Source organism: Crocuta crocuta, unplaced genomic scaffold, assembly GCF_008692635.1.
Source record: "Crocuta crocuta isolate KB4526 unplaced genomic scaffold, BGI_CrCroc_1.0 scaffold228, whole genome shotgun sequence".
Classification (NCBI taxonomy): domain Eukaryota; kingdom Metazoa; phylum Chordata; class Mammalia; order Carnivora; family Hyaenidae; genus Crocuta; species Crocuta crocuta.
The window spans coordinates 2,485,852-2,499,195 of record NW_027532820.1 but is presented as its reverse complement, the minus strand read 5'-3'; the positions used below and the strand labels follow the sequence as shown (position 1 = coordinate 2,499,195).

The 13,344-nt window shown below is 38.4% G+C and overlaps 1 protein-coding gene across 1 annotated transcript in view; it reads left to right on the top strand.

Moving 5' to 3' along the window:
• UBN2 (ubinuclein 2) overlaps positions 1 to 13,287 on the top strand; it is a 67,738-nt gene extending 54,451 nt beyond the window's left edge. The window contains exons 14-17 of the mRNA XM_077781079.1: positions 284 to 1,834; positions 7,839 to 8,070; positions 8,508 to 8,597; positions 11,885 to 13,287. Coding sequence (XP_077637205.1) covers positions 284 to 1,834; positions 7,839 to 8,070; positions 8,508 to 8,597; positions 11,885 to 11,934 — 1,923 coding nt within the window. The 3' untranslated portion in view covers positions 11,935 to 13,287. The remainder of the gene's footprint in view (positions 1 to 283; positions 1,835 to 7,838; positions 8,071 to 8,507; positions 8,598 to 11,884) is intronic.
• The last annotated feature ends 57 nt before the right edge of the window (positions 13,288 to 13,344 follow it).

The following is a 13,344-nucleotide window of genomic DNA, read 5'->3' as shown; positions in this document are numbered from 1 at the left end:
AGGTGTTCACCAGTAACATAACTAGTATATGAATGTTCTTTGGCTTGGTTTTCAGTCTTCTCAGAAGAGCTAACTAAGGTATGACAGCTGTGTGCAGTGTATCAGATGCTTTGGTTTATGAGCACAGTTTGGTCAGGAGCTCTGTCCTCAGAAATGTTTTGGTTTTCACAATCTATAAAGATTTCCAGTAGAATTTTAATCATCGTGAGAATCTCTTAGTCCTTTAAAAACTGATACTTAATAATTCATTTAATTTTTTCCAACATAATGCTGTTTCTGGTAGGAGTGTAGTCCAAAAAAGGACCAGAAAACTACTGCATCCTTGGTGGCTTCAGTTGGTGGTCCTTCAACGAGCTCTAGCACATCTGCCGTGGCCTCTACCAGTTCTAGCTCTACACCAGCCCAGGAGACCATCTGCCTTGATGACTCCCTAGATGAAGACCTTTCTTTCCATCCACCTGCACTGGATCTTGTTTCTGAAGCTTTAGCCGTTATCAACAATGGGAACAAGGGCCCCCCAGCTGGCTCAAGGATAAGCATGCCAACTGCAAAGCCTCGCCCAGGACTGAGAGAAGAAAAATTAGCAAGTATCATGAGTAAGCTGCCACTGGCTACTCCTAAAAAACTAGATTCTTCTCAGACTGCACATTCATCAAGTCTTATTGCTGGTCACACGGGGCCAGTACCAAAGAAACCCCAGGATTTAGCTCATACTGGCATTTCTTCAGGCCTTATTGCTGGTTCTTCAATTCAGAACCCTAAAGTCTCCTTGGAACCGTTGCCAGCCAGGCTGCTTCAGCAAGGACTACAGAGGTCGAGTCAGATTCACGCTTCTTCCTCCTCACAGACCCATGTTTCCTCTTCTTCCCAAGCCCAAGTTGCTGCCTCCTCTCACGCTCTGGGAACTTCAGAGGCCCAAGACGCTTCTTCATTAACACAAGTAACAAAGGTGCACCAGCATTCAGCTGTCCAACAAAACTATGTGTCTCCATTACAAGCAACCATTAGTAAATCACAGACCAACCCAGTGGTGAAATTAAGTAATAATCCCCAACTTTCCTGTTCATCCCCGCTTATTAAGACTTCAGATAAGCCACTTATGTACCGCCTTCCCTTATCTACTCCCTCACCTGGAAATGGTTCTCAAGGGTCCCACCCCCTGGTTTCTAGGACAGTACCTAGCACCACTACCTCCAGTAACTATTTAGCCAAGGCTATGGTGTCACAGATGTCCACGCAGGGTTTCAAATCTCCCTTCTCAATGGCTGCGTCCCCCAAACTTGCCGCCTCTCCAAAACCTGCCACATCTCCTAAACCCTTGCCCTCACCTAAGCCTTCTGCCTCACCCAAGCCCTCTCTGTCCGCTAAGCCTTCAGTATCAACTAAACTTGTTTCTAAATCCAACCCAACCCCCAAGCCTCCGGTACCCCCAAGCTCTTCCAGTCCAAATGCACTAGTAGCCCAGAGCAGCCACTCCAGCAGTAACAACCCAGTCCATAAACAGCCCAGTGGGATAAACCTCAGCAGACAGTCTCCCACCTTGAATTTGCTGCCCTCCAATCGTACTTCAGGCCTTCCATCCACAAAAAATCTTCAGGCCCCTTCAAAGCTAACAAATTCTTCACCCACTGGAACTGTTGGGAAGAATAGCTTGAGTGGAATTGCAGTGAATGTACCTGCCAGCAGAGGTAGCAACCTTAACTCAAGCGGAGCGAATAGGACTAGTCTCTCTGGGGGAACAGGAAGTGGAACACAGGGTGCTACTAAACCGTTGTCTACTCCACATAGACCATCCTCTGCCTCAGGGTCTTCAGTGGTAACCGCCAGTGTGCAGGTATGTATGTTCTGTGTTTTTCATGTGATAAAATATAAGCTTGTTTGGTCGTTCTCATGAGTCAGCTTAATAGCCATATAGAGAGAGAAGTTGCTTATGAGAGCTTCTTACCGCTTATGGCCAAGGCATGTTCCTGATGTTGACATCCCGGTAATGGGGATACTTGGATGAGGTTTCTCTTNCCTGGCTAAAGTAGCACATGCATACTTTCACAGTTTTTGAAAAAACACATAGAATGAATGTTTAAAAGTGTATGTTGTCAAAGTCGAGAACAAAGCAGTAACTAATGAGTTTAATATGCCCTCATTTGTCTCCCTTCTCCCTCTTTTTAGTCCCCCCCTCTCCTGCTAACTTTCTGATTTTTTTAAATTTAATCAGATTTATACATTCATGGGTTTTTCTCCCCCTTTAACCGTTTGTCTTTTCAAGTAAAATTTTTATTTTGCATGAAACTTGTAGTTATTCATATATAATTCTCTCTGTCAAATTACTGTCAGTCACCCTTTTATATACCAGTTTTCCCATTCATGAGTTTTTCATTTAAATTTATCGTGCAGTTAGCAGAGTACCTTACTCAAGAAAGAAGGCTTTTCAAGAAGGCTAGCATGAAACCTAGTTTCCCTTAGCTCTAGCGTCCCTTATCATTTCTGTACCATCACACTTGAGGATATATAGACCTCTTGGGTCACTGTCTCCCTTCCGATGTTATAAATACTGTTCCACTGACCTTTGCTTAGCATTTAGGATTATGGAGAAGTCTGAGAGCATTCTGAGTTTTTGTTCCCTTATATGTATATTCTTTGCCTAAATAATAGTAAGATTTTCTCTTTTTACTTGAAATTCAGGTATTCTTGAATTATGACTAGATTTATTTACAAGTTTTTGTTAACTTTGTACCTAAAACATGGTGACCTCTTTCAGTCTTATACCTAGTGACTTTTTCAGCTCAAGAATATTTTGTTCTATTATGTGTTTCATTATGATTTCTGATCCATTTGGCCTAGGCTTTGTGAGAACTCTTTATCACTCATATATTTCATCTCTCTCCTTTCTGTATCATATTCTCTGTCATTGTTTTCATCTTTCTGCCACCTCTTGTATTCTGAGACTTTTTCAGATTTGTCCTTCATGTGACCAGTTTGATTTCTTTAGTATTCTTTCTCCCCGTCCCCTGTCCCTAAAAGTAATACAAGTATTCACTGTAGGCAAATTCAGAAAAAAGAAAAATCACTATCATCTCACCATTGTTTATATTTTCTGGGTACTTTTTTAGATTGTTGTCAAGAAAATGGGTTTTACATAATCTGTTTCATAACAAGCTTTGAAAAATGCTTACATTTTATGATGTGTTCTTGGGTTCTTAAATGGTTTTTGAAAATATGACTTTTATTGATTTGTGGAATTCTGTTGTCTAAAAGTAAGCACTGCTTCCTGTTTGTGTGGAATAGGAACATCTAATGAAAGTATGTTTATGTTAGTGTTTGTAAATTTTTCTGCTATTCAGTACAAGCTAAGCAATGGCATTCATAAATTAATGAAACCCAAATCCTCACTCTGCCTTCACTGTAGGCTTAGGAATGAATTCATTCCAGAATTCTAGTAAAAATAAAATTCAGTGAACTGATACTTCATTAGTTGGAAATCTTAGACTCACTGATGTTTTATCTATTAATTTTACTTTTATCAGAAAATAACAAACATTGATTAGGGATTGATTGCATGTTAAAATTTAAGTTATAACTAAGGTCTGGGGAGTTAGTTCACATTCCTATTACATTTATTAAAATATTGACTGTTTTTGATATTAATCCTTAATTTGAGTAAAGGAGTAAATTATGACAGAAATACCAGTTCCCTGCCAAATGGGTCTTCCTTCTAGTATCAATTACCTTTAATTCTCCTAGCATTCTTTTGTGTTTTTAAGTATGAAAAATTGGATAAAGACAGTTTATTCATTTTAGTATTAACTTTTTACTTCTTGTCATGATAAGGCTTTTAGCTCACTTTATACTTTGCTATTCTCCTAAAAGAGTAAAATTATAACCTTTGACAATGTAAAATATTGTGTCTGTTGAGCTAACTCGTAAACTGTGGTTTCATTTGCTTTATTACATGTTTTTGGCTTTTTTTCTGAAGTTGAAAATAACCTTTTTTCCCCTTCACTTATGAATTTAAGGCTAAATCTTTCCCCATCCTTGGTCATCTCCAGTGTCTATCAGTTCTGTTCCCCCCCCCACTCCCTCATCCTTCTCGTATTTGATTATTTATCCCAAGAGAAGCTAGATACTTGGCATACCAATTGGTTTGTCATTAGGGAACTGTGTGGCAGAATTTGTGTTTCCAAAAAATGACTGCTTCCTTCTGGTTGTCTTCCTTTCCAAAATGACTTTATGATTTGAAGACCTCGGTGTTCCTGCCTTCAGACCTGATCCTTTTTGTTCTGTCTTACCGGTTTAACTGAAGAAAAGGTCAATAATTGAATAAGGTTGTTTTAAGTTTGGGAGAACCGATGGCTTTTTGTTTTTAACGTAGCTTCTCATTGAAACCTTCTGACCTCTAGATCCTGTTTCTCTAGCTCTCTGATTCTAAAGAGAGACTCCCTCTCTGTGCCTGTAAAACACTGAGTTCCTGTCTGAAAGGCCTCTCCACCAGCTGTTTATCTGCAGAGTGAAAAGGACAGGTCCTGAGTTCAACAGAAGTTAAAATCTTTCTGGGTTCAGATTATTACCTCTACCTTCTTTCTGTTTTAATAACTTTCTACTCAAGGCTTTCCTCTTCTTTCTTACCCTTCAGCTTATTGATTTTCTATGAATCCTGTCTTTGCCACTTTATAATTCCCAAAATAACTTATTCCTTAAGCAAATGTTTATGAGGTGTTTAATATGTGCCAGGCACTTTTCTAGGTGCTGGGGAAATAGAGTGAACACCATACTCAAGGTTTCTCTTCTCATGGGACGTATATTCCAGGTAGAGACAAACAAAACACAGATTTTTAAAATATATGTTAAGTGCTCTGAAAAATTAAAACAATTATATGAAAAAGTGTGATTGCTGCTAACATAGATAAGGGAGTTGGGAAAAGCTTCTTCCAAGAGACAACATTTGAGCAGAGAATTGAATAAGCAGGCCAGTCATTTGGATATAGGTGGGAACGAACAGTCCGAGCTAGAGTGCAGACACTGAGATAGCAAGGAGCCTGATGCGTAGGCAAGCACGTCTAGACTAGGGAGAGATGGATAGGTGATAAGATCTGAGATCAACCAGATCCATGTGATGGAGGACCTTGTAGGCCACGATAAGAAGTTGGGGTTTTAATCTGTGTTCAGTGGGAAGCTTTTGAGGGTCTTCATCGGGGGAGTGGTATGGTTTGATTGATATTCCAAAAGATTAGGCTGGGCATTGTGGAGAATGGGGGGCCAATGCACTTACCAAAATAAAACATGTGGTTAAAAAAATTTATATATATTTAATGCCCACCACAGGAAGAGTAAGGTTTTCCTTTATATTTTCCCCTGGAAATAAAGTGTGGGAGTCATGGCAGTGTTTCTGATCATGGAGCATCATCTTGAACTTCGCCTGTTTACATTTGCCTGTTTTATGTTGACGACTTCTCCTGTGTGATTCCGAACGATATCAGCAATAGGATACCCGACTTTTGGAATGTCTCCATCTTATGAGAGAAAGAGATTTATAAATGCCATGTAACACTTAGATAATCTGATGTTTCATTTTAGTTTTATAAACAGAAGTGGATATGGAAGTTTTTTGAAAGTACAAAATGTTATGGCATGGTATCATTTTCTGTTGCTCAGTTACTTAATTTGGGAAGTTGCCCTAATTTACATTTTCCAGCTATTTTAATACTTCGGTAAGCCTCCTCCAGAAAAGCTTGAGTTCTCCTTATTACCAGTATCTAATGTTCCTTACCCGGGGGGTTACTTGGAGCAAACAGTATTGGAGTATGTAGACCGTATTATCCTGAGATTACAATAGAATTATGATTAGAAAATAACTCTTATTAATTCTTAAATTGATGCAGGATCCTTTCTATCCAGATTGCTTCAAAGCATTATTTCTAACTTAGTAATTCTTCCAAATGTACCTGCTTTGTATATCATGGTTGGCTCAGTAAGGGAAAGTCTAGAAAATAAGAAAAGTAGCCAAGTCTAAGCAAAAGTGATGAAGATTTGTACTTGTTTTGGAGGAAGTGGTGGTTAAAAAAAAATTTTTTTTTTTAAGAAGACAGAATGAGTATGTTGACAATGAATTCATCTTGTGTTGTTATTTTATGGTGCCTAAAAACTAAGGTTTTAAGCCTGAGTGTTTGGAAAGAAAGAGACTGTTAATAATAGCAGTTAGCAAATGAGGTCGGGTCACGTGATTGGAGGAGCTGATGAGTTCAGTTGTGATTGATGAGTGTTCCATATCCAAGTGACATTCCTCACTGAGCTTTTAGATTCACAAGACTGAAACTGTGACAAAGTCAGAAGTATGGATGTAAATTTGAGAGCTAACAAAGAAGATAAGGGAAGGGAAGGCTATTGGAGAAGGAGTTGAAAAACTAGAATTGAAGCCTTCTTGAGGATATTCTTCATTTTTTGTTTAGCAGTTGCATGGACCCTTTGGTGTATAAATATATGTAATTGGCATATATGTATGGGAAGATCACTTACATTTTTCCATGGATTAAACTAAGAAATAAAATGATCAGCCCCTTTATTAATTATGTTTACTGGGAGAGTAACATTGTTTACTGACTATAGTTAACATTGATTACTGACTAAAAAATATTCAAAGAATTCAGTTTTCTTGACTAAATTTAGAACTGTAAAATTTTTGGCCAGGAAAACTTAGAATTGGTAAAGATAAGGACTACAAAAGAAAATTCACAGTTGCAGAAACTATAATTGCTAATATCTAATACTGAAAAAATTTTATAGTAATTTTTGTTGATAAGTACATATAGAAAAGAAAATCAAAATGGGGAAAGATTATTGCTGAATAGGAAATTGCTCAAAGAATTAAAGAGCTTAGTGAACTATATTTAAATAATTTCTCAGTGAAAGCTAATTAATGTCAGTGTATTTCAGATTTAAATGTATTTTTTATAAACATGGCATCAAAACCAAGGTAGAGAAGTGTTAAAACACCTTTTTACCTTAAGGAGTCTTAGGTTGAGAAAAGTAATGAAAATGGAAACCAGCTTTCAGGGGTTAAGGAGAAACAAAATAATGTGGAAGACGGAGGGTATCATTTAGTAAATTTGATAACAAAAGGAGTACAAGTAAGTCAGGTTGTGTCTAGGGGTGAGGAAGAGCCAGAGATAACTGTGGTTGAAAAAAAAAAAAAAGAGGACTCTGTATGTGACAAGACAGAGGAAACATAGGAAAAGATATAATAATAATACTAGGTATTTGTAACAGAACGTTCTGCATAGGTGGGATTCATGGCATAGGTCAGATGGTTAGTCTTAGAGAAGAGACAGGTAAGGCTAATGATGAGGAAGAACATCTGGAATGCCCTCATTTCTGTAGGGCTTTATGATGAAAGCAGAGGGTATTGCATTAGGGGCTCTGAGAGAGTCCTAATCTGGAACAGTAACCATGGGGATTGTGTCAGGAAGGTGGTAAAACAAACAATGAAATTTCCAGGCATTTTCAAAGATCATATATTAATTGAATTAATGACTCGTGGCTCAGATCTAGGGTCTAGAAGCAAAAGTGGATAAGTGAAAGTCTGAGGTGAGGAAGAAGTGTTAATATAGGGCATTAAAATAAGGAGTCTAAACTGGTGATGAAGAGCAGAGTAGAAAATTACTTCCAAAACCAATATGGGTAGCTCTTAGAAATAGACTTTTCACCTCAGTCTTCATTTTCTGTCTCATGAAGTTTCTGTTAGAGTGGAGTTAGGACACAGTCTTGTGCCCATGAGGATATTAAATACAATAAATCAATTCAGGTTAAAGACTTGATTTCTTATGTATTTTGACCCCTGGTTTCTGCAGTCCACAGCAGGAGCATCATTATTGGCTAATGCCTCACCTCTGACTCTCATGACATCACCTTTGTCTGTAACAAATCAAAATGTGACTCCTTTTGGGATGCTGGGTGGCCTTGTTCCAGTGACCATGCCCTTCCAGTTTCCCTTGGAGCTACTTGGCTTTGGAACGGACACAGCTGGAGTGACAACCACCTCGGGATCTACCTCAGCCGCTTTCCACCATAGCCTAACTCAGAGTAAGTGGGGCTCTTGTAGTTACTGGCCTGCCTAGTTTGACAGAACGGGAAACCTCATGAATTTATACTCATTGAGAGTAGTCCACGTGGAGTTAGTGAAGATGACAGAACTGTTTTCAAGAAATGCAGTTTGATTTCATTTATATATAATAAATCAAATTGGTGGATTCAGAATTTATTTACAGTTCTTAAATGAACCGTCTATACCACATTTCTATCTGAATGAAATTTATAATAAGAGGAAGTCAAATTTGCGGGGTTATTTGCATACACATTTATATATGTACATTTTTACAATGTATGTACTCTAAGAAGGACTTTGAAAGGAGGGGCTATGCTTTATAACATTAGATAAATTAAACTATTTTCATTTTTTATCTAAAAGGGCTTAAATCTTAGATTGAAGAAGATCACTAACAATTCTGTTTTTCTGTCAGATTTACTAAAGGGTTTACAGCCAGGAGCTCAGCATGCAGCAACACTTTCCCACTCACCTCTGCCTGCACATTTACAGCAAACGTTCAATGGTAAGAAAGCCACCTATTTTTCCATCTCATAATATTTATATAGATTTATAGATTGGATTATAAATCTCTGGAAATTGAATGGGATGACAAATTTGGAAAAAACAGATTTTCACACGACCAAATCCTCATTAGCAATAAACTTCTTGTTGGTGAAAAGAAATAGGTAAAGAGATCTTTTGTTACATGTCAAGAAGTTTTTTTTAGTTGTTGTTGACAGTGGAACAGCACAAGTGAAGGAGGGGAACAGAGAGGGGGACAGAGAATCTTAAGCAGTTCCACACCCTGCATGGGGCCCAACATGGGACTTGATCTCATGAACATGAGATCATGACTTGAACAGAAGCCAAGATCTCATGAACATGAGATCATGACTTGAACAGAAGCCAAGAGTCAGATACTAAACCAACCGAGCCCCCCAGGCACCCCTGAAGAAAACATTTTGAAGGCATTTGTTATATTGAAATGATGATGAAGAACAGGATTCAGAAATCAGTGTACAAAAGTCATGTCCAGTAGTTGTAATAGTACACATGTTTTGAAGGTTTACTAAGTAAGTGCCAGTTAGTCTTGTGACTACTTACATGTATTAGCTAATTTAATCCTTAACAACACCTGAGTGAGCTAATAACGCTCCCCATTTTTATAGGTCAGGAAACTGAATTAGAGATAAGCACCTTGCCCAAGATGATGCAGTACTAAGTGATCTGAGATAGAAGTCTGGGGCGCCTGGGTGGCTTAGCCGGTTAAGCGTCCGACTTTCGCTTAGGTCATGATCTCGCGGTTCGTGGGTTCGAGCCCCACGTTGGGCTCTGTGCTGACTGCCAGCTCGGAGCCTGGAGCCTGTTTCAGTCTGTGACTCCCTCTCTCTCTGACCCTCCCCTGCTCACACTGTCTCTTTCTCTCTCCTAGAAATAAATAAAAATATTAGGAAAAAAAAAAAAGAAATCTGGGAAGTCTGACTTGGTAACTTTTCTGCCTTTTAGCAGTGTTTCAGTTAATGTATGCATTATCCAAACTGTATGCATTATACACTTGCAGCCCAGCTAGATCACTCTGAAATTAGTGGACATTGGACATAACATATTGGCCTCTAGGTTACTGCTTTCAACAGCAGTTGACCTCAGTAGACTGCTGATACTATTGTTGAAGGCCATTTTCAGGATCTTTTGAAGAGAAATAAGTGTTCAGCTGTTAACTTGGAGGTTACCTGGGATTTCACTATTTTTTTGGCCACTGCATTTAAAATGATCTTTGAGGGGGCACTGGGTGGCTCAGTCAGTTAAGCATCCAACTTGAGCTTAGGTCATGATCTCACTCACATTTTATGAGTTTGAGCCCTGTGTTGGGCTCTCAGCTGTCAGCACAGAGCCTGCTTCAGATCATCTCTCCCCCTCTGTCTCTGCCCCTTCTCAGCTCATTCTCTAAACAAACAAACTTTAAAAAATAAATAAAAATCAAATGATCTTTGAGGGGCACCTGTGTGGCTCAGTTGGTTAAACGTCTAGCTCTTGATTTTGCCTCAGGTCATGATCTCACGCTCATAAGATCAAGCTCCTTGAGAGAATGAATATAACTTCTATACTTTTTCTGTAAAGGCCTCAGTAGTAAATATTTTCGGCTTTGCAGGCCATATACTCTCTATCACAACTACTCAACTCTGCTATTCTACTGTGAAAACAGCCATAGATAAATATGGAGCATGAATGTGGCTAGGTTCCAATAAAACTTTTTGAAGTAGTGCTTGGCCACATTTTGTCCTTGGGCCAAACCTTGGTCTAGAGAATCTCACAGTCCAGTTAATATGAGTATTTTATTTTGTAGTTTATCAAAACTGCTTTGAGCACAATCCTACCTTGCCATTTTATGAATTTAGTCATACCTTAGGTCAAATCATTCTACAAACACAAGCACGTAATATCTCATTATAAATGGAAAAGCCAACTCCTTAGATGTTGTCACCAAAATTACTTTAATAGTGTTCTATTTATACAGCTTTTGAAACAATCATCCTCTCTCATTGATATATCTTTTTTCTTCAATAGAGGCAGATTTTTGTTTTGTTTATGTTTTACCAATTTAGATATCATGTGAATGAACCTGGCAGTTGACTTGTGGTCTCTTCCGGCCTTAAGGTTGATCTTGTCATACAGCAGTTTGTTCCTTTTCACCTGTGTGTTTCTACCATTCGTGCCTCCCCCTGCCTTTTTCTCTCAGGCCTAGGAGTAGGAAGCTTCATCCTCCTTGCTAACCTGTTAAAACTTTCTGTATATTTTGTTGGCTCTTAAGGTCACTGGGTTCTAGTCTTGTCCATTTTAAATAATCAACTAACTAAAATTTAATAGATAGATAAAAATTTAAAAGAAAGAAAGAAAGAAAGAAAAAGAAAGAAAGAAAGAAAGAAAGAAAAAGAAAGAAAGAAAGAAAGAAAGAAAGAAAGAAAAAAAGAAAGAAAGAAAGAGAAAGAAAGAATAATCAACATTTTCCCAATTTAAAAAAGCATATGTAAGGGGCGCCTGGGTGGCTCAGTTGGTTGAGCGTCCAACTTCGGCTCAGGTCATGATCTCACAGTTGGCGAGTTCAAGCCCTGTGTTGGGTTCTATGCTGACAGCTGAGAGCCTGGAGCCTACTTCGGATTCAGTGTCTGCATTTCTCTCTGCCCCTCCCCTACTCTTTCTCTCTCAAAAATTAATAAACATTAAAAAAAAATTCTTTTAAACATGTAAAACTAGAAACCATAGTTCCCAGTAGCTGACTTTTCTATCACTTACAGCTTCTGCCAGGTTAGGACCAAAACAAAGACTCAGCTGGAGTTTTCACCAGTGTGTCCCATTTATTTACATAATAAATAATTGAGGATTAATTATCAAATTCTATGCCATGGCAAGGAATTTAATTTCACTAGCAAGAAAATGAAATTGACTTTGTCTTCTAAAGGGATGGAAAGATGTGGTAGGCAGGGATTATGTCTTTCATGTTCCTTTATGATCCTCACAGCATTTGACACAGTGGCTCTGAGGTAGATAATAAATACTTGCTGAGATAGTATTTCAGCTGGAAATTAATTAAACCGCAGTCATTTGAGTTAAGAGGATCTTTTTTGTTGAGTTCTCTTTTATGTTTCTCAACCTCTATAATGCTGCACATAGCATGTAGTTATTAAAGGTTGTCTTTTTAGCAGTGTCATTCACGTGGAAATTAAAAGTTAATTGTTCTCTTTGCTTTGTTTGCTTTTAATCTATACTTTTACAGTACACCAACACAGCCCAATTAAACATCTCTTTTCTCAGATGGAGGCCAAAGTAAAGGGGACACTAAATTACCACGGAAATCTCAGTGACTTCCCAGTGAGCAATGGAGATGAGACACTCAGCTGGCTGATGGAATCTACCTGAAGGGAAAGTACTCATGTGGTCATAGGGCTGCTGTTCTGTCGATGTTTACATTCTCTCGTCCCAAGCACTGTGGTGAGGAGGAAAAAAGAAAAAACATTACTTGAGTCAAGCCAGGTGCAGGAGGAAGAAATGGCTTTCGTGCAAAGTTAGTGACCTGTGGTCTCCTCTAAAGAAAGACAAAGTGACCATATTAACTGACTTGAAAGAGACTCAGTTGTCAAACCCACAGAAGTACAAATTTGATTTTTTTTCCCTGGGGGAGGAAGAAGGAATCTGAGGATTTGGGTAAACTCCATCCATCCTGGGGGTTGGATCTGAACACTTGTAGACATAATCGCATAATAAAAGGCAGTCTATCTGGAATTAGGCCAGTTTGTCAGGAGTAACAATCATGTTTATCTAAGTGGACTGTGCAGCAAATTTGCCACACAACAAAATTAATGACCCTGTGTTTGATCGAGACAGTAGCTGAGGAAATACTGTACTCTCACAAGTCCTGAACAAACTTGAATCTTCTCCAGTGTGTAGCAACCCCCCCATGTAAATCAGTGGACTAAAGATGTTTCAGGAAAGTTATTTTAGCACAGCGACATATATTATTAAATCATCAAGATTTTTAAAAGTGAAGAAATTGAGCCTGTTGCTCTTAACAGATAAAACTTAGATGTCCCCTTTTTGTAAAAGGGTCAATTTCATCTTCCATTCAGAAGCAGGTACTTAACTCTTCTTCAGGTGATTTGTGCATCTGGTATTGACTGGTTAATTCTTATTTCCATTCTTGATGTTAAAATGTGACTCTTCAGAAACGGGGATCTTTGACGTAGGGCTGCGACTTCAGTGCTCCTAGCGCTGCAGGCCCGACGCCCTGAACTGTCAACTTCCCAGCTTCACCTCGGTTCACAGTTGCTCCTGGTCTTGTAGCTAGTGGGACTTAGGTGGCGCTCCATTGTTGACAGAGACAGGTGCAGGTGCGTACTGCACATGCCGCTTCGTTGGTCATTCAAATGGCATATCTATATTTTTGGAATTTTTAAGATAGTATTTTAAAGGGAGGAATTACATTAGGATCATTATGTGTATAAGGGATTATTTTTTATAACAGTCACAGTGTATTTTTACTCCCTGTATCCAGTGTAGTGAAATTGATTTGGAGCATTTGGGATCTTAAAGCTTTATTAATATTTACTGAGAATATTGATATGTGAGTAAACCTGCAGGTAACAAAACTGCTTAGTTATTATAGTTTCCTTCTGCAAATACATACTCAACAAAGGATGTTAAGGGAGGAATTTATGGTTCTTTTTGGATACATTTGATTTGAGGTTTTTTTTTTTTTTTTTTTTTTTGCCGTTGTC